Genomic DNA, 22,511 nt, shown 5'->3' on the forward strand with positions numbered 1-22,511 from the left:
TTTAGTATGAAAATATTAAATTAGACACGTAAAAAAGAATGCATCACCCTCAAAAGAGCTTTATAATCAGGGTCTTTCAAATGGACATGTTGGGCTTATAATTAAATGTAAATTTTGTCAACGATTGTAGGCTTTGTTATCACCAATGATCTGCATTTAGTCCAGATACTGGGCATTAGTAATGACATTTTAATGCAAAACAGGGACAAACAATTTCAAGTAGAGTGTAAAGGACTAGAAAAATGTACTTTTTGTATGCTTTAACTGCTTCAACATTAATTATATGTCATTACTAGCTGGATATTACTTGATTTTATCATGTGTTTGTCTTTCCTAACGAAAACAACTAACTTTATGGTTAGAATTCCACTATTTATTTTGGACCAATCCCGAATAAGCAGCAGTCTTTGACAGCCAATCAACGCAGAGCTTTCTGTTGAAGGCGTTTCCTAGACACGTACCCTCTAAAGAGCTCTGCATTCAGGGTCTTTCAGATGGACATGTTGGGCTTATAATTAAATGTAACCTTTGTCAACGATTGTAGGCTTTGTTATCACCAACGATCTGCATTTAGTCTAGATACTGGGCAATAATAATGACATCTTAAAGCAAAAAAGGGCACAATTTCAATGAATAATTTCAAGCAGTGTAAAGCACAAGAATTATAACTTTTTAAAGCTTTAACTGGTTTAACTTCAATTATATGTCAATACTGGCTGGATATTACTTGATTTTATCATGTGTTTGTCTTTTCTAACGAAAACAACTAACTTTATGGAAAGAATTCCACAATTTATTTTGGACCAATCCCGAATAAGCAGCAGTCTTTGATAGCCAATCAACGCAGAGCTTTGTGTTGGGGGGCGTTTCCTTGTGGAAGGAATGCAGTGCGGCGGTGCGGCGCATCCTCCCGGGCCGGTTAGAGTTCGGTTGAGAAGGTGCTGGATGGTGGGGGGAGTACCACTGATGAGAGCGCGGCTGAAGGAAGGGAACGCTAAAGGATTTATACGTTTATTCACTGGAAACTGACCAGAACCACCGGCGGCAGGTCGTATTCATCTCCCGCGTGCGGTAAGTTGAGGAGAGAAGCCCGGGAAGGGAGAGCTTTAATGTGGGATGTAGCGGATAGCAGCAGCCTCCGTTAGCTAGCGGATTATTGTGACTTTTTAATGATGGAGGAGCCTCAGTTCTGCTAATGTTCGCTGGTAATGCTAAACCTCTGGGATATTTCTAACTTCTTCCACTGGGTTTGATAGAATGTTTAGATGTTTAATAAAAAAGCGTTATTGTTTAGGAGCCTGATGTGAAGCGACGTGGTCATTGTCCTGCTTTTATCCTGAGCCAGACGTCTCTGAGCCACCCACACCCACGATGGGATTCTAGAGGTTAAAATATATCCTAGAACTATGATGTGCTTTCAATAGATTGCATTTTAGATTCATTTATAATCATATGCGCATTGAAAGTGAGCCTCCAGCAGGCAGGCATATTGAGGTGGTGATGGACAGAGTGGAGGGAGGCTTGTTTTAGAGCAGCTGGGATCCGAGGCTCAGGCAACTTTGAGCTGCCGTTAGCCAGCTAGATTAGCCGCTGCAGCTGCTCGGCCTGTCCGGACAGAGGATGAGGCCGCCACTCATGTTTATATAGAATATAAGCTTCTTTCTTTTTAGATGATCAGGGCCACTGGAAATAAAAGGTAACTGATTTTTAAATATTATTTCGGTTCAATATGGGGAAAAAGTCAGAATTCTTTCTTTAATCTCAGAATTCTGACTCTTTTCCTCAGAATTCTGACTTTTTTCTCAGAATTCTGACTTTTTCCTCAGAATTCTGACTTTTTTCTCAGAATTCTGACTTTTTTCTCAGAATTCTGACTTTTTCCTCAGAATTCTGACTTTTTTCTCAGAATTCTGACTTTTTTCTCAGAATTCTGACTTTTTTCTCAAAATTCTGACTTTTTTCTCAAAATTCTGACTTTTTCCTCATAATTCTGACTTTTTTTTCTCACAATTCTGACTTTTTTTCTCCTCAGAATTCTGAATTTTTTCTCCTCAGAATTCTGACTTTTTTCTCAGAATTCTGACTCTTTTCCTCAGAATTCTGACTTTTTTCTCAGAATTCTGACTTTTTTCTCAAAATTCTGACTTTTTTCTCAGAATTCTGACTTTTTTCTCAAAATTCTGACTTTTTTCTCAAAATTCTGACTTTTTCCTCATAATTCTGACTTTTTTTCCTCATAATTCTGACTTTTTTTTCTCACAATTCTGACTTTTTTTTCTCAGAATTCTGACTTTTTTCTCAGAATTCTGACTTTTTTCTCAGAATTCTGACTTTTTTCTCAGAATTCTGACTTTTTTCTCAAAATTCTGACTTTTTTTCCTCACAATTCTGACTTTTTTTCTCCTCAGAATTCTGACTTTTTTTTCTTTAGAATTCTGACTCTTTTCCTCAGAATTCTGACTTTTTTCTCAAAATTCTGACTCTTTTCCTCAGAATTCTGACTTTTTTCTCAAAATTCTGACTTTTTTCTCCTCAGAATTCTGACTTTTTTCTCCTCAGAATTCTGACTTTTTTCTCAAAATTCTGACTTTTTTCCTCAGAATTCTGACTTTTTTCTCAAAATTCTGACTCTTTTCCTCAGAATTCTGACTCTTTTCCTCAGAATTCTGACTTTTTTCCTCAGAATTCTGACTTTTTTCCTCAGAATTCTGACTTTTTTCTCAAAATTCTGACTTTTTTCCTCAGAATTCTGACTTTTTTCTCAAAATTCTGACTTTTTTCCTCAGAATTCTGACTTTTTTCTCAAAATTCTGACTCTTTTCCTCAGAATTCTGACTTTTTTCCTCAGAATTCTGACTTTTTTCTCAAAATTCTGACTTTTTTCTCAAAATTCTGACTTTTTTCCTCAGAATTCTGACTTTTTTCTCAAAATTCTGACTCTTTTCCTCAGAATTCTGACTTTTTTTCCTCAGAATTCTGACTTTTTTCCTCAGAATTCTGACTTTAATCTCGGAATTCTGACTGAGTTCTGACAGCTAACAAAATATTAGCATCAAGGCATACATTTATGACAGCATCATACTGTGGAAAAGCTGTTTCAGAAGCTGGTATTTAAATACATGGAAATCCTGGAGGAAAACCTGTTGGGGGCAGCTTAGAATATATAATAAAGGGGTTTCGTTTCATGCAGGTCCCCCCCTTTTTTCTGTTGGTCTATAACTGAGAAAATGGCAACAAGCCCTGGCTGTAGCCTGGCAACTGCAAAAATGGGTTCAAATAGATTTCTGAAAAAAAACTTTTTATTTCTTGTGAATCTTCTCTCATTTATATACAGTCAGAACTATACATACAGACTTCAATACATATCATTATATCTAATCATCTATATTTGGGATTTGCAGAGAAATCACATCTATTTTTGTACATGGATAAAAACATACAAATATAAGTTTAAAGGTATATATATTTTTATGAAATTTATGTTTAAATTTTAGCTCAGGTAAAATCAGGGTTTCTTACTTCAATTTTTCTCTTTTTGTATGTCCTATTTTAAATAAATTAATTTTAATCATTTGTTGTTGATTAATATTTCTAAATGTGTGTCTTTTTATTCTTTTCTATAATAGTGTAATTCACGGTTAACCACAGATGGAGGCTGTAAGACCATTACGTTTTAAATGCCTCTTCTAACAGTCATTTATGTTACTATTCATGTGCATTTTAATATTGTGCAAATTAAATATAGTCCACATTAAAAACATGCAGCCCAGTATAATAGTAGGATCATATTTTAAAATACTTGATCCTAAAAAAAAAACTGTAGTTCGAAACAGATTATTTCTTATAAACAAGCGGTTTGGGGTTGAAAAGCCGTTTTACTGTGAGCCAGATGAGATAAACAGGACTGAGTGAAAGAAGCCAGAAAATAAATCATATAAATCATAAACTTATACACCGTCCTATGATCTGCCCCAGATTTTATTCTAATCCCTTCCTTATTTTATTTTAAGATCAGATTGCAGGTAGTAATATCTCTGGCCATTCATTCTGTCATATTTAGGAATGAACTGGTAAAAGCATCAAATTTCAAGTTATTATCCACTCTGTAGCTCACTTTGTGGAAGTAAATTGCTGCACTCAGAGCCGTATTTGGAATAATGCAGGGAATGTATGTAAGTAGCCGGTCATTATACCATCCAATTATAGACATTACTGAGAGATTTCTCTGTTCATTTACCAATCACTGGACTGTTAAACCTCCGGCCTATCAAATGACAACATCAATTTCTATATATTATCATTCTCTGTGGAAAATAAACAAACAATGATAAAAACGAAACATTTAATCTATAAATGATTCTCAGAAATGACTAAAATTTACAGAGAAATCTTGATCTAAAGAAAACAATATACAAATGCAGAAAATCCCTCCAGGTTGTGGGACAGAGTTGAAGATGTTTGTATATTTCAGCCATTTTTTATAGGATTTATTTAAATTCTGCTGTGAACATAGAGCTTGTGTAGCATATATAGGCAAACACAGATAAGAAATATACAAAATAGAGCTATAATCAGAAGGTCTAAGTTCAGCTCTGGGAGAAGGTTGAATGAATGCTTAATAAGACTCCACACAGTATTAAAGTGCAGGATTGTGTAATATATGAAAAGGAAAAAATATTTATAAATTTACTGTTGTACACAATAAGGTCAGACAGTCAGTTCTATTCTTATTTTTTAATGAAAAAAAACAAAAAAAACGTACTATATCCATGCATGGTTTGCAGTCTCCACATGGCTGCAGCCTGTTGATGGTAAAGATAACAAAGGACTTTGCTTTGTTTTATATATAAATATATATACGTGTGTATATATGTATACATGTATATGTGTGTGTATGTATGTGTATATACATATATATATATGTATGTATGTATGTATATATATATATTAGGGATGGAACGGTTTCTGAAAACCGTCCGAACCGTTCGGTTCGACTGTCTCGGTTCGGTTCGCGTGTGTTGCGTTCGGTTCATGCGCTGCTCCTTTTTCTCATAGGCGAAGCGTTTACACTCCAGAGCAGAAGGTGGCGGTACTGCGACCAAAGCCAACCACCAGTAGTAAACAAGAAGAAGACCGCCTGCACAAAGCAAAGCCTACAGCCTCCGCTGTGGCTCCCGTCCGCTCTGAGTTCCTTGGAGATCGTAGAGGGCATGCGGAAATGATCCAGGGTCATTTAAAATAATTACAATCCATTATTTTTGGGGGGATTTTTTCATTAATTTCATAAATTTTTATGTGATTTCGGTGTAACAATCAACATGTATCGAACCGAAACCGAAAACCGTGACCACGAAACCGTAAATCGAAAACGAACCGTGGATTTTGTGAATCCTTTAGGGATGCACGATATTGGGATTTTGGCCGATATCCGATATGCCGATATTTTAAAACTCATGTAGCCGATAACCGATATCGATACCGATGTTAAAGCTGGACAAAAATAAGTAGTCATTGAAAATAGCAGTTTTGTTATCCATTTCTGACACTTTGAAAAATAATAAACTCAAATATATTTTCATATGCTGATATCAAATTGATTTTTAAAAACGCGGTATCGATCTATTTTACTTTCAAAATCTCGTGAAATTTCATCGTTCTGTTACAAACTCTCGTGATATTTTGCAAATTCTTGTGAGATTTTGTCAGTAAAATAGATCGATACCGCGTCAATATATCAACATATAAAAATATGGCAACATTTCGTGGATTTTCGGGGGATTTCGTAGCATAACGATGACATATATATATATATATATATATATATTTGTATATATATATATTTGTATATATATATATTTGTATATATATATATTTGTATATATATATATTTGTATATATATATATATTTGTATATATATATATATATATTTGTATATATATATATATATATATATTTGTATATATATATATATATATATATTTGTGTATATATATATATATTTGTATATATATATATATATATATATATATATATATATATATATATATATATATATATATATATATATATATATTTGTATATATGTATATATATATATTTGTATATATGTATACATGTCTATATGTATATCTGTGTGTATATACACTGCAAAAAATGTAAATCTCAATAAGTAATTTTTTCTTAAATTAAGTGCATTTTTTCTTAAATTAAGGAGGTAAGTGAGACACTTTGCCAATGGAACAAGACAATTTACATTTAAAATAAGAAAAACACTATTGCATTGTCTTATTTCAAGTGTATAATATCTATTTATCTTATTTTAAGAGTTAAAATACTCATTCCATTGGCAAATCATCTTATTTACCTACTCAAATTAAGGGTAAATACACTTACTTTAAGACTTTTTTACTAATTTTTAGATCATTTTTGCAGTGTATATGTGTGCGTGTATTTATAAGAGTCATGCACTGCAAAAAATCTAAATCTAGATAAGTAATTTTTTCTTAAAATAAGTGCATTTGTTCTTGAATTGAGGAGGTAAAAGAGACATTCTGCTAATGAAACAAGACAATTTACACTTAAAATAAGAAAACACAATTGCATTGTCTTATTTCAAGTGCATTTTATCTAATTATCTTATTTTAAGAGTAAAATTACTCATTCCATTGGCAAACTATCTCATTTACCTTCTCAAATTAGGGGGAATACACTTAACTTAAGAATTTTTACTTATTTCTAGATCGTTTTTGCAGTGTGGGTATTTGTTGATGGCATTAAAATTATTTCTAAGAGCATTAAAAAGCATTAAATTAGAGATATAGCCCCACGAGGATGTATAATTGACCCAAAAGTTTGGTTGTGAGATGTGATCAATGATATTGCGATGTTGGTATGTGGATGTGTGTGGGTTGGGGGAAGCAAGCTGCAGCGGCTCTTACTTCTGATGGAAGTTGCAGGTGCTTCTTTCTAGGCTGAGGCTTAACGCTTACTCATAGCTCGCCACCCAAGGAATGGGAAAATACGAACCTGGCCAGTTCGGCTATTAGTGAGTTTCATAAGGCTCAAACATTCATCGACTTTTCTGAAGCACATTTAGATATGAAAACTGCAAAAAACAGAGATGGAAAATAAGCGGGTAGATGAAAAATAGATGGCTGATAGGAAAACAGATGAAAGACAGAAGTATATCATACATGGATGAATACATGGATAAATGATAATTTATTTAGATATGTGACCTGATGAAACCCAAATCTTTCCCAGCTATGAAGGAGTTTTTTTTTTTATTATTCTGAATTCCACCTTAATCTGAATGATAAATAAAATTCCATTCATGTTCTCCTCCCATGCAGGTGACCCAGATTGCTGTACTTCTGGTTTCCCCGCAGCGATGTCACAGAGGAGCGGGCAGGATGACCCAGAGCGGTACCTCTTTGTGGACCGCGCCGTCGTCTACAACCCCGCAGCTCAGGCCGACTGGACCGCCAAGAGGCTGGTCTGGATCCCATCGGAGCGCAACGGATTCGAAGCGGCGAGCATCCGCGAAGAGCGCGGCGATGAAGTGGTGGTGGAGCTGGCGGAAAACGGGAAGAAGGCGGTGGTCAACAAGGATGACATCCAGAAAATGAATCCCCCCAAGTTTACCAAGGTGGAAGACATGGCTGAACTCACTTGCTTGAATGAGGCGTCGGTGCTTCACAATCTCAAAGACCGATACTACTCAGGGCTCATCTATGTAAGTAAACCAGAGCATTAAGCCTAATTATTATATTTACATGTTAAATTTATGAGCTAGCATTGCTTCAAGCTAGTACTGCAGTAAAATGCAGTTATAGATTGAAAATCAAGGCCTTTCTCTTTCTAAGCATCTCTACATGTGTTAACATCTAGATTTTTTTTTTTTGGTTTGTTTACCTGACGCCCTTTAGGAGCATCAAAGATGCTCTTGAGGTACCTGACTTTAAAGGTATTGTGGAGGTTTTTGGTATTTTTTTGGCTGTGACTCCATCCTGGAGAGAAATATCAGCTGTGCTGCTGCCATCAACACCTTTGTTTCTAGATGTTGCAGATCAGCCTGTTTTCCAGTGTAGTCCTGTTTCTCTGACTGTGATTAACTGGATGTGCTCTCTTCATCCTCTGACATGGGAGCTGGCTCGGAGCTCGTCTGCCTGGCTGTTTGTTTCCTGGACGGGGCCGCCTTTAACAGCTGCCTTTTGTATCTATGCTTCTTTTTCTATGTCTGCTTCTGTCTCCTTGAACCCCAGTGGGCCTCAGCAGATGGCCGCTCACACTGAGCCTGATTCTGCTGGAGGTTTCTTCCTGTTCAAAGGGAGTTTTTCCTCTCCATTGTCGCTACAAGCATGCTTAGTGTGAGGGATTGCTGAAGAGTCAATGAGTCGATGCAATCAGCTGGTTTTCCTCAGATAGAAAACTTTGAATCAATCTGACTGGATGATCTGGTGAACTGGAAAGTGACCTGAGATGAAGTATTGTGAATTGACGCTTTAGAAATAAACTGAATTCAATTGAATTTAATTTTTTCGAATACCGTATTTTCACGACTATAAGGCGCACTTAAACGTCTTTTTTTTCCCTCAAAATGTGCGGTGCGCCCTATGGTGCGGTGCGCCCTATGTGTGTTGTAACTGCGACTTTTGAGACCACCTCATTGAGGAGATGATGAAAGAGTGGCTGAATGTAAGGAGACCAGGTGTTTTTTTTTTCCACCCCTCACCATCGCTGTTAATATGTAACTCCATGCGTGCCCATCTCACAGCTGATGTGAAAAACATGGGGAAACAAATTAACGCTGTGCTCGCTGTTCAACCGCTCGACATCGGTGTGAACCGGACCCAGCAGGTGCAGCAGAAGCAGCGAGTTTACATGCAAAGTCAATGGTTGACGGGTGTATAGGTGCAGCAAAAGGTCCTGCAGCGCGTTTTGGTGCAGCACGTCGGGAGCGTTTAAGCATCTGAAGCACCGCCAACGCGCTGCTGCTGCTCGAGATGGAAAAATTGAAGTTTTGCTGCTGGACGCGCCGCATCAACCAATCAGAGAAGCAGATCTGGGAGCTGACAGCGAGACAGACACAGCGCTCTGATGACATATGATATTAGATGAAAAAGGCTGGATGGATGCGTGGCTGAGGCAGGTGTATCTGAGAAGACTAGTTGGTTTTTTCCACGCATCACCATCGCTGCGTGCCCATCTCACAGCCGATTTGAAAAAAAGGTGAATCAAATGAATGCTGTGCTCGCCGTTATCCCGGGGGTCTGACAAAGGAGCTTCAACCGCTCGACATCGGTGTGAAGCGGCCGTTCAAAGTAAGGCTGCGAGCGGCGTGGGAGCGATGGATGACAGACGGAGACCACAGTTTCAGGATAAGTGGAAGGCAGCGCCGGGCAAGTTATGCCACCGTTTGAGGATGGATTGTAGATGCTTGGACTACTACGTGTCTGCTGGCTCTGTTGTTCAAGCTTTTGCAAAAGCCGGCATTATTTCTGAGGAGCCGCGCTGCACGGAAAGTGACTCTGACAGCGCAGATGGGGAAACTGGCATGTCTGATTTAGCGCAGCTGTTTAATTCAGAAACAGAGGATGATGACTTTGATGGGTTTGATTAATACTTTGTAATAAATACATGAATAAAGCACAATCATACTCAGTTTTGCTCCCGCTCTATTTTTCTACCTGAAAACTTAATTCAACAGCAGCATCTGGGCGGGTCTCCTCCTCTTCACCGCAGCGGCTGGCAGGTGTTTTTTCATCTAAATAATCTAAATCTTGCAGCTATATTTGCTGTGATCAGTGGGAATAAAGTAGTTTTAATATGTTTTTAAGTGAGAAAGGGCACCTGAAAACTTAATAATTGCAGTCAGTTCATCCAGATTATCTATTTCTGTCGGAGGCGCTCAGACCCCCACATACCAGCGGTGCGCCGACAGTAAATCCCTTCAACAGCAGCCTCACCGCGGCTGCTGGCAGGTGTTTTTCATCTAAATAATTTTAGCTGCAGGCACCAGGATAACGGTAATAAAAGCGAACATATTCCGTCGGCAGGTTTCAGGATTTTAAGTTAATTTAGGAGTGACCACAGCGCTGTGTCATCTGCGATGTGTCTGTCTCACGGCCAGCTGCCAGGTTTGATTAATACTTTGTAATAAATACATGAATAAAGCACAGTCATACTCAGTTTTGCCCCCGCTGTATTTTTAAATACGCAGTAGAGGTATTTAAAGGTAGTAGAGGACATGTACCTGTATATAAAAAACGCGCCCTATAGTCCGGTGCGCCTTATGTGTGTGAAAATACGGTATTTTAATAGACCCGCCCTCTCCACTTTAAATAAAAATGCATGTGCGAGAGCGTGCACAAGCCCATTTCTCCTCGTGCACGCTCTGTTGAAAAGTTGCTGTTCCCTAAATCCCTCAATCACTATATAGAGCTGGACTATATAGTGGAGTATATAGTGAATTCAGTTAACTGACAGTTCGGACGGATGATCACTTCTCCATTGGTCCTCTGTGCAGTGCCTGCACCATCTTTGTTATTAGTCACTATTAGGCCGCTGTGACAGCAAATCCCATAATGCTTTGTAGGAGAGCTCTCTGCACAAAGCATTCTGGGATATATCTGCCTCTTCTCATACCTTTCTTTTCTTCTCATACACTTCAGACCCTCAGATATTTTCAAAGAACCGCAGTGAGAGAGTTGAGCTTCAATGATTGTCTGAAACCGTAGCTCACCACAGATATACGCCTGAAAGTGCGCAGAAAAATATAGCTAACGGGACGAGCACGAATGATGGCCCTACGTAAACATATCACCAGAATGATTGACAGTTAGGAAGAGTATCGAAAATGAAGCAGCAGACGCTTTTTGCTGCTCAAATCACATTTAGTCTGATTTAATAATCAATTCATCATCTCCATATGGCATGTATCATCACTAATACTAGCTGACATGATAAAACAGGCACTAAAGTCGTTACGTTTCAGAAATCTTTATTCTACTTCTGTTTTTAGTTTTCCTGATATTCACCTCAGGGAGAACAAGATGGAGATTTTCAGTCTAGTAAAGTTTCCCTAAATGGGCAGATAATACATTAGGAAACAATCCTGCTTTTCCAGTTTATTACCAGTTTAAAGGATCAAACTTTGGTTAATCAATCTTGGGGCTGCACAATTTTAAGAAAGTATATAATTAAGACACTAATGCTGAATATTTCAATAGAAATATTGATTATAATTTATCAACATCAGCTTGATCTCCTGTCCAAACCACTCTTAGGCCTCAGGTATATCCTCTAAGGACAGCTAGGCATGATACTTTAAGGACAGCAGCTAATAAATATTGCATCCTATTTCTTTTCTGTGGTGTCAGATATTGCTATAAGGAGTTTGTATTTTTTAACTTACTAAGCAAAATCATTGAAGATGGGTTCTGCAATCCCTCCTTCCTCAACAAGCATGTAGCACCAGTAGACAATCGTTTATTAAGCTCAGACATTCTGCTTCACTCCTGCACAGCAGTCTAACAAAAACGTCTTCATATCTGAAATGAAACTGAATCCGAAAAGGCTGTAATGTTCCAGATAATCTTCTGATTTCCCCTGTGCTTATGACCCACTTCATGCATTCCTGGAATAGCCTGGACATGAAGCATGGCTGTAATTTACAGCTTGTGCTTTAAACATTGTTACATTAGAATTTACTTCAGTTTATCACATTTTATGAGGGAAATTTTATTAGGCAGGGAAACATCTTTTTAAAGCTTAGTGGGTTCAGAAAAAATATATACAATCTGAGAATCTTTAAGTTCCTTAATTTGGGCAAGGCAAGTTTATGTATATATCTCTATAGCACAATGACAATTTGATGTAATTTATGTGAAATAAACAATAAAATAGAAGGAGAATAAAACCAGAGTAAAGAAAAGACACGGTATAAACAGGTAGTAAAGCAAGTAAAACATTTATACACTGCAAAAATGATCTAGAAATAAGTAAAAATGTCTTAAATTAAGTGTATTTACCCTTAATTTGAGTGGGTAAATACGATGATTTGCCAATGAAATTAGTATCTTTACTCTTAAAATAAGATAATTAGATAATATGAACTTGAAATAAGACAATGCAATTGCTTTTTCTTATTTTAAATGTAAATTGTCTTGTCCCATTGGCAAAGTGTCTCACTTTCGTACTGAATTGGAGAAAAAAAAAACTTATTTTAAGTAAAAATTGCTTAATTAGATTTCCATTTTTTGCAGTGTAACACAAACTTAAACTAATAATACCTCAGTTTATTGCTGGTGAAGATTTTCAGTCATCCAGGACATAGTCATTCCGAAATAAATAAAATTAAAAACAATCCAATGGACTTTGTTTCCAAGTTTGAAGAAATTTCGCTTCACATCCAGGAAGCTCTTTCAATTCAAAATGTCAGAAATAGTGTTGAGTTCCAGGCTTTATATGATTAAAGAAATGTTAATCTAAGTCAATGTTTCTTAAAATAAATATTTTTTTTCTGGAATTGATCAGGTAAGTAAGACACTTTGCCAGTGGGATAAGACAATTTACATTTGAAATAAGAAAATAACTGCAGTGTCTTATTTCAAGTGCTTAATATTTGATTACCTTATTTTAAAGATAAAAATGCTCATTCCATTAGAAGATTATCTTATTTTCCCACTGAAATTAAGGGTAAGTACACTTATTTTTAGGGATGCACGATATAATGGGCCCCCCAATCGGTATCAGCCTTAAAACTGAATATCGGACATCGGCCACCCCACCGATATTTAACCCGATATTTGATCAGCTTCTGAGTTTCTAAAGTCTAAAAAAATACTACTTCTTCTTCTTCTTCAAAAACTTCTTTTTTACAGACTTAAAAACTTCTAAAGACCAGGGAAAAAATATTGATTCATTAAAATATCCCAATATCTTCATATGCTGATATATTGCCATTTAAAAACACCATATCAATCTCTTTTACTAATGAAATATTGCTATATGTCATCGTTATGCTACGAAATCCCCCGAAAATTCACCAAATGTTGCCATATTTTTATATGTTGATATATTGACGCGGTATCGATCTATTTTACTAACAAAATCTCACAAGAATTTGCAAAATATCACGAGAGTTTGTAACAGAACGATGAAATTTCACCAGATTTTGAAAGTAAAATAGATCGATACTGCATTTTTAAAAATCAATTTTATATCAGCGTATTAAAATATATTTGAGTATATTATTTTTCAAAGTGTCAGAAATGGATAACAAAACTGCTATTTTCAATGACTACTTATTTTTGTCCTGCTTTAACATCGGTATCGATATCGGTTATCGGCTACATGAGTTTTAAAATATCGGCATATCGGATATCGGCCAAAATCCCAATATCGTGCATCCCTACTTATTTTAAGACATTTTTGCTCATTTTAAAACGTTTTTGCATTGTAGGAAAAAGATGAGGCCTCTCAATGTTTGGTTCTGTGAAGCCGTAAAGATACTTTTGCTGTAATCATCTCGTTCCTGCTTTGGAGAAAACCACAAAGTATGGGTCAGCTAAGGACACATTAGTGTCACCCCCTTTTGATAGAGAACAGTGTAATACGTAGTATATTCCATGTATATTTCATGAAAGTATGTACTCTTGGTGCAGTTGTGGAAGTATTTTATTTGAGTATATATGCTTATATGTGAATGGATCTATGAAACATGACGATCAAGGTTATGGTGTGGGATTATTATTAACGTGACACAGAAGCAGAATGAATTTAATGCAGTTCAGTTTTTAAATATAAAACATACAATTTCAGCACCAGGGTGTAAACAAACTGATTCATGTTTGGTTTTCTTTGCATTTCTTATAAAAGGGAAATACAACAATTTTGCAATAGTTTTTTTCTTCATTGGTTGGATTAAAGTATTTCTGATTCTAAAACCAACAAAGTTTGCCCACATTTGTGCTGCAGTCCACTGAGATGTTGATTTTATGCTCACAATTGCAGACACAGGGGCTTCAGGGACCCCTTTTTAAGTTTTTACACTCGTAGCAGTTTGCTGGATAGTTAAACAGAGTTTAACAAAGCCTTGAGGCAGATCAGCGGTTGTATTGTCTGTAAGTGTGGCCTAGGAAGGGATTTTAAAGGAATAGTACACCCAAAACATGATTAGCCTTCATTTTCTACTCACCCCCATGCTGAACAACACTCTGGAGTACTTTTTTGATATCTCAAATGCATCTGGAGATCTGGGAGGCTTCTTGCTGTCTGCTGACATTCAAATAATGGAGGTCTATGGCGCCCGAGGCAGAAAGGTCCATAAAAGTCCACAAAAAGTGTGTCAATATTCCTCCATACTGCTCGTCCAATGTATTCCAAGTGTCCTGAGTGGGTAGCGTCCAGAATTTACTCGAAACAAAGTCATTTAGAATGTTTTTAGATCATAAACAGTAGTGTATAGGATTTCCTGAAAGCGTGTTCACGACGCTACGTAAGCCGGCAGACCAAACCAGATGAAAGTGCGCATTCAGCGTCTGCTCTGCCAATAATGCAAGCGTAGAAGAAGAAATGTGCTGTTTACCTGTGCAAAGAAAGAAACAATGAAAGAAAAATGTCTGAGGACTTCAGTGTTGAGGAAGAGCATGAGTTCTTTGCCGAGCTGAATGCGCACTTTCATCTGGTTTGGTCTGCCGGCTTCCGTAGCGTCGTGATCGCGCCGGCGCGCGCTTTCAGGAAATCCTATACACTACTGTTTATGCTCTAAAAACATTCTAAATGACTTTGTTTCGAGTAAATTCTGGATGCTTTCCACTCAGGACACTTGGAATACATTAGACGAGCAGTATGGAGGAATATTGACACGTTTTTTGTGGACTTTTATGGACCTTTCTGCCTCGGGCGCCATAGACCTCCATTATTTGAATGTCAGCAGACAGCAAGAAGCCTCCCAGATCTCCAGATGCATTTGAGATATCAAAAAAGTAGTCCAGAGTGTTGTTCAGCATGGGGGTGAGTAGAAAATGAAGGCTAATCATGTTTTGGGTGTGCTATTCCTTTAATCCAAATATAAAGCTAGTGTTAGCCTTTTACAGTGTTTGCAGACCTAAAGGTTCCTGTTAGCACTCCTCCCTCTGGTTTTGATGCCGTTCTCTTAGTTTTCATGTGTTTTTCCAGTGTGGTTCGGTTGCAGAAATGTTTTTCTTTCAGTGCGTAGAAATGAGCCCCGTATTGTCGATCTTCAACCACAGCACTTTGCATCACATGCATGGATTTGTTGTTGTTTTTTTGGTCTGACCCCCTCGCTGTGGCAGCTCCTGTAGGGAAGATATGAGCCCTGTCTAGATTGATCACATCAGAGACGAATAAACTGCAGTAGCTGAATCTAAACAGGCTTTCCTTACTGTTACTTGAGCTCCAAATTTAGTGCATTTAATAGGGCAGAAAGTACTAATGGGATATGTTATTGAATTAATTGATTAATCATTAACTGGAGTTAGCTGAAAAAGCAACCTACTGAGAGCAATAATTACACCAAAATTGGAAAAATGATGTCAACATTTTGCATTCAAGATTAAAAACCTTGGCTCATGAGCGGGAGAATAGAGATAGAATGAAGCAGAATGATGAAAAAGGGGTCCCTATGTCCTCCAGCAGTCTAAGCCTATAGCAGCAGAACTATAGAGATAGCTCAGGATAACCTGAGCCACTCTAACTAGAAGCTTTATCAGAAAGGAAAGTTTTAAGCCTAGCCTTAAAAGTAGACAGGGTGTCTGCCTCACGGACTAAAACTGGTAGTTGTTTCCACAGGAGAGGAGCCTGATAACTAAAAGATCTGCCTCCCATTCTACTTTTAGAAATTCTAGGAACCACTAGTAAACCTGCAGATTGAGAGCGAAGTGCTCTGTTAGGAACATAAGGAACAATCAGATCTCTGATTAATAAATAATTGGAATATAGAGAGGCTCTAAAACGTGTCTTTAGCTGACAGAGAAACCCACCTAGAGCAGTAATTATACCAAGATTGTAAAACATTATATATATATATGTAAAAATGTTGCATTTAAAAAATAAAAGAAAACTTTTTGATCTGTCAATCTGCTCTATAGTCCAGAAGTAAAGCTCATCATGTGAGTCTACCCCTCTGGCTGCCACTGTTTGAAAATAAATCACAATAATTTCCAGATAACTGGGGTTCAGAGCCCAGCGGCTCTCAGCAGGGCTGCTTTTTTATTCCTTCGAAATGTTTGAGTGTTTATCAATGTTGATTTATTAATAATTAATAAAATATAATCCATTAGATTATCCAGTTGCTAAAACATAGCTGTAGACCTAACTTATAATAACCTGTTTATTATTAGTTTTACTTGATTTCAGTTTATTACTTAAGTGATTTTTCCATAATGCAAAATACAGACTTATACAGATTTTTTTTTGTCAGAATGGTCAGACTTTCAGTTTAAGCAAAGCCTGGAGATGTTTGTTTTCAGAGCCCAGTGGTAAAATGCAGTAAGAAGCAACTCCAGCCACATGTCTCAACGCAGGGAGGCCTCTGCTGAGTCACATGGTAACCGAACCGCCATAACGGAGCTCTTTGTGTTCACTGATAAGCAACATCTGTCTATTCTAGTAACTGAATTTTCCTCCAGAGCTGGTGTGAAAAGAGAAAACCCACTTTAGTAAAAACCCCAAACAGATTAACAGATTGATTCATTTCAGTAGTTTTTTATTGTTCTGTCTGATGACAAACAGGCAGGAGTGGCTACTTTATTAAATTCATCTTGAGTTAATTTGTTTCTCTTCTGTCCCTCAGTGTTGAGTTGAAGACGCTCCAATTAGAGGCACGCAGACATGTGTCGGTCAGCTGATTCAGTCTCTTAGTACGTCGTCCTCTCTACTCTTTGGCTATGTTCAAACAGCAGCCTGCAGTGACACAAATCCGATTTTTTTTGTTTTTGCCCACATGGATCTGATCTTTTCATGGCAGTCTGAATAACTCAGATCATATTTTTTTCCAATGCGACCCAGGACACTTGGCTCTGTGGTCCTGAATCCGATGCCTTTCTGTTTTTTTTCAAATGCGACCTGTGCGTGAACAGCCAGGTCGCATTAATCCAACCTGAACGCCATTAATACCCGACATAAGTTACTATTCTTCATGTTGCTGCGCAGAAGCTGCAAAAAGAAAAACAACAACAACCATGGCGGATGATGATGCGGAGAGTAGTATATATGTTTAACCATCTTGAAATGATTGAGTTTTTAAGGTTTGGAAAGATCGCTAGACGCGCTTCAGCGCTACCATCCACGTTTACTTCCGTAAACACGGAGCACGCTGGTTTGTGACGTCATTGCGTCCTCTACTGCGCATGCGGGACGCTTGAGCTGTATGAATGAGCTGTAAGGTGGGTATTGGCAAAGAAGTCACGATTCGAATCACGATTCACATGCCATGAAGAGATTCTATCACGAAGCATCATGATATTTGAAATATTGCGATGCATTCGCGATATTTTCACTGAACGCGGTAAGAAACTGTTTTTACCTTCTTTGTTTTTAAAGCCAAAATGCATCCAAGCATCTGACTTGAAATGTGATGGAACCGCGGGGCGAATTTTCATAGTGTCCTCCAAGTTTTATTTCATATGACTCGTCGTCATGACGATGCATCGCGATTCTAATTTTTGTGATCTGCTGCAAGAATCGATGCAGTAGATCACAAAAATTAGAATCGCGATGCATCGTCATGACGATTATTTTGCACACCCTTACAGGAGATCACATTAAAGTTGCATTTATTTTTGGAAATGTGAATGGCAACGCAAAAAAAAAAATCGGATTTCACAAAAAAATCTGAGTGGGGCTTAAGCCTGCAGTGGAAACGTAGCTTAAACCATTTTTTTCTAGAATCGTTTTGCTGCTGTAAACACCAGAATTTCTCCATTGTGGGACAATAAAGGGATTTTCTATTCTATTCTATTTTATTCTATTCTATTCTATTCTATCTTTATCTTTCCTTGAACTGTTCCCATAATAATCTGTCTTCAATTTTTCTTTTTTCTTGTCAGCATCAAATCCATCCTGCTGACCTCCGTGTGTTTTAACAGTTATTACTGTAGTAGCTGAATGCTGGGAACCTGTTCAGGTTATTAAAAACTCAACTAAATATCATTTTCAACAAATCTTTATTGTAACTCCTTAACAGAAATCTAAACTTATTCTCTCTATTGAAAGTTTGCATGCAGGAAAGTAAAGAACAGGATTGGCTTTGTTTACGTATTGATAGGTTCTGCAAAGCCTGCTAAGCTGCAGCCCCTAATCTTCTCCTACTTTGTTTACTGTTTCCTAAAGACAAATTTGCTGCAATGCATCAACAGCGGAAGTTGATTTTTCTTTTTCTTTTTAATAACCGCAAGGCTGCTTTATTTTACAGCAGAAATAAGTACCAATCTTCTTTTAATGTTGTCATTATTTGATTGAAAATTCTAACATAATCACTAAGTAAGCGCCTTTTTTGTACAAATTCGATTTTTTTTAAGATTCCAACGATGTTATAATGCTATTTATTTGTTAAAATCATGGTTCTTTGCTTGATTAAGTATGTCTGAGTTCTGCTGTCAGAGGAGCAGCCACGCTGCACTCGCAGTGTAAACAAACATTTATTTTCTTCAATCGGGGAGGTGATGTGAGGCAGAGCGAGATGATTATGGCTCCAACTGAAGATGAAGCGGCTCTTTTAGCAGCTAATCTAAACCGGGCTGCAGCTTTTTCTTTCTTTAGCTAAAATCTAAGTCATAAAAATCATTTTTTTTGGCTTTTGGTGGTTTTGAGCTTTGTTCGGCCTTCAGAAGTGGTTAGATATGGCAAAGCACCCTGGGGGGGGAGAGGTGGCTTCACTTTGTTGGAGGAAAACGGCTATATTTTGGGTCAAATCAATACTCTATATTGTTAAAGGTATTTCATTTTCTATATACTAATAGGTAACTTTGAAAGGCTTAAAAACATGAGGTAGGTCCTTTAAGTTTAAACTAAACTAGTTTAAAATTGTTCTGCATTGCAATTCTAGTTTCTGTTTTATGCTTCCAGTAGTTTCCCAGCTGTCAAATTCATAAATTTTACAAATTCCTACTTATTTTTATTCCTTTTTGAATTTATATTGAGAATGTTCAATTCTTGGTCTAATGTTGCGTTCACATAGCACACAATTTCAGCATCAAAAAAGCTCCTACTGCTTCATTTTTAATGGCTGTCCACGTTGAGGCCAGACGTCCAGTAAAGTGAGTCCAGATGCGTGTGATGCTTCGGCTGCTCCTGTGTTCAATGGCAGAGAGCGGCTTTGTTACATTTGCTGTGATCAGTGGGTAAAAAGTAGTTTTAATGTTTTTAAGTGAGAGAGTCCTGAAACCTTAATCTGTGCAGTCAGTCAAGGGTCCTTAAAAAGTCTTAAAAGGCATTGAATTCTTCAAAATAAAACTAAGGCCTTAATTGGTATTAAAATGTCTTAAATCAGTCTTTCGTAGGTCTTAATTTTTAAAACATCATAAATAGGATTATTTTTATTATGATTTATTTTTGTAATCTAAAGAAACATTAAAATCGACCTTTTTTTTTTTATTTAAAGAAAAGAATGGCTCGTCATTATTGGTTCCGTCCCGATAGCGGAACCAATAAAGCGTTGTTGCGGCCGGGACATTTGGGAGATGCTCCATTAACTTTTTGTCTGGAAAATATGAGCAAGTGTAAATGTAACCAAAATTGTCTCCAGCCAAGAGTTTTCTCCATGGCTAAAACCAGGGAACATACATGAGGCTCAGTGGATTTATGCAAGAAGTCATTCAAGCTCAGAACGATGGAAATTAAGGCAGTGGAGTCGCACATGCGAAGCACGAAACACAAAGCGTCAAAATGGAGTTACAGAGAAACAGCCGGTATTTCTCAGTTTAGTTCCACCCTTGTCTCTGCAACGCCTCCACTTATCACCAAATCAAACATACTAAGAAAACCATACAAAGAAAAATAGCTGCAAAAAAGACTTAGCACTGGTTATGTTGGGGCTTTAAAACTGATTAGTTTTGTTCCCTGCTAAAACAAAGTTTGTGAATTCAGTTAAATAATTGTTAAAATATATCTGTCATTTGCGTGTTTTTAGCTTTCTTCCTGTATGGGAAGCTTTTCAACATTTGAAACATTAGTGCAGTGGTTTATGTTAAAATAAACCTTTGGGTTAATTTGTTGCAAGCAGGTTTTTCTTGTGTTTCTTGTGAATTTGGTCTTAAATTTTTATTTCAAGTGGCATTAAAAAGTCTTAAAAAGTCTTGAATTTAACTTGCCTTATGCTGTAGGAACCCTGTCAGTCCATCCAGGTTACCATCCTGCTTTCAAATATATCTCAGTCAGAGCCGCTCAGACCCCCACATACCGGCGGTGCGCTGTCACTGGGAATCCCCAGCAGCAGCCTCTTCGCGGTTTTCCGCTACTGTTCACTGTTTTATGTAATCCAAACTGAAGTCACCAGGATAATAAAATGAAACATATTTTGCTGGCAGGTTTCTACATTTTAAGTTAATTTAGGCGTCAATAAACTGTTTCAGAGGAGTGATCATAGCGCTCTGCATCAGCAGTGCTGTGTCTCTCTCCCTGCCAGCTCCCAGATCAGCTTCTCTGATCGGTTGAAGCTAAAACCTTCTAGTTTATGAATATATACATGAAAATTGGGTGAGTAAAACGCAGCCCAAGCTGCATCAGTTCAAACATGACTCAAAGTTGTTGTTTTTTTTATTCTCGAAAATAATAAGTCTTCTTTGAACAGCAGTAATAAAGTCATGCTTGCTTGTTGTGGCTGCTTTGTCATGGTACATTTTGACATGCTGCTATATCTGTGCTAATTGTGCTTTGCTGCTCGCTGTGTCCATAAAATGAACTAGGTGGTTGAATAAAGGAGAATCTAAGCTTTCCAACGATGTCTATATTAGGGCTGCAACAACGAATCGATAAAATCGATAAAAATCGACTTTTAAAAGCGTTGGCAACGAATTTCATCATCGATTAGTTGTGTCGCGCGATTAATGCGTCATCCGCTGCCGCCATTATCACTGCCACTTGACTGAAACGGGGGGGGGGGGGGAAGATACGGCAGAGCGAGTCAGCGCCGCAGGTGCGCAGTGTTTCCAACTCAGCGACTTAGTCGCTATATTTAGCGACTTTTCAGACCCCTCCAGCGACTATTTTTTTTTTTAAAGTGACTAGCGACAAATCTGGCGACTTTTTACGGTGTCACTGGCGGCTTTTGGAGACTCTTACGTGAAAGCATGTATCGTTCCTAATCTTGTCCTCCAGCGGCAGCTGCTGCCGTGGGGCGCCTCCCCCCTCCCAACCCCGTTCTCCCGCAGGAATCTCTCTCATCGCTGCAATCAGAGCCGCAGGATGTACTTGGAGAAGCATCCCGCTGCAGCCTGTTTCAGCGTCCAGACTGCAAATGAAGCGCGCATGTGCCGGGATTGACGGTGCAAATTGATGACAATAATTAAAATAGCCTTTATAAATAAATTATCTTGCAAATTATGAGGGCAAGGCTTTTGAAGTTTAAATCTTCTGGCAAAGATAAAGTAAAGAAGATCCTGCAATTTATGGAAGTAAAGTATAAAATCCAGCAAGATCAGTAATATGTCAATTAATTATCTGCCACATTCCCATGTAAATATCTGTCTTTGGAGGATGTGTTTTTTAGCACCCCTAGTTCTCTCATTTTTATTCCAAATACAATTTATAATTTGAATCACAGGCTATTTTTATCTCTATGGTTCAGTATTTTCTCAAGTAGCAACTTTAACTGCTATACTTTCCTGTCTTAAAAGGCAGAACTCTTCTAGTAAAAAAAAAAAAAAACTCATTTGTTGAAATGGGGGGGCCTATTGTTTGAACCCCTTAGGGGCTTTAGAAAACAAAAATGCCTTTTTTTGCGCTTTATGAAACAAAGTAGCCTATATTTTGTGGATGTACAGCTACATTTCTCATGTAAGTTTGCATAGTTTTAACACAAACATTTATTTTTCATATTGCACCAGTACAGTTAATGAGCAACCTGTACTTGTGTGCTTGTTTGTTCTGTCTAAAATGTTTATTTTGGAAAAAAATATAATATATATATATATATATATATATATATATATATATATATATATATATATATATATATAAAAATGATAAAATAAAAATATTTTTTGTCCGATTCATCGATTAATCGAAAAAATAATCGCCCGATTCATCGATTTTTAAAATAATCGTTAGTTGCAGCCCTAGTCTATATTGGTTAACATTTTATCAGTGTAATTTTCATGCATTCTGAGTTAACCTGGTGGGTTTAGAGAGGTTAAAGTGTTTCTGGACTAATTTCCTTTTAAGGTCGCGTTTCGTCAGAATAATCTGAAATAGCAGAAGCAGTTGGAAAATATCTTGTTTTTCCAGCTGATGGAGTTCAGACCTCTTGGTACAGTGTGATGGACCG

The 22,511-nt window shown here is 37.3% G+C and overlaps 1 protein-coding gene across 5 annotated transcripts in view; it reads left to right on the forward strand.

The window, feature by feature from the left end:
- Positions 1 to 904: 904 nt before the first annotated feature.
- myh10 (myosin, heavy chain 10, non-muscle) overlaps positions 905 to 22,511 on the forward strand; it is a 125,027-nt gene continuing 103,420 nt past the window's right edge. For 4 of the 5 annotated variants that reach the window (XM_038273494.1, XM_038273497.1, XM_038273496.1 and 1 more), the window contains exons 1-2: positions 905 to 1,071; positions 7,354 to 7,736. In XM_038273494.1, coding sequence (XP_038129422.1) covers positions 7,392 to 7,736 — 345 coding nt within the window. In that variant the 5' untranslated portion in view covers positions 905 to 1,071; positions 7,354 to 7,391. Of the gene's footprint in view, positions 1,072 to 7,353; positions 7,737 to 22,511 lie in introns of those variants that run through there. The other variant, XM_038273495.1, reaches the window with a different exon arrangement.

This window comes from Cyprinodon tularosa, unplaced genomic scaffold (assembly GCF_016077235.1).
Source record: "Cyprinodon tularosa strain WSP-4 unplaced genomic scaffold, ASM1607723v1 ctg874, whole genome shotgun sequence".
NCBI lineage: Eukaryota > Metazoa > Chordata > Actinopteri > Cyprinodontiformes > Cyprinodontidae > Cyprinodon > Cyprinodon tularosa.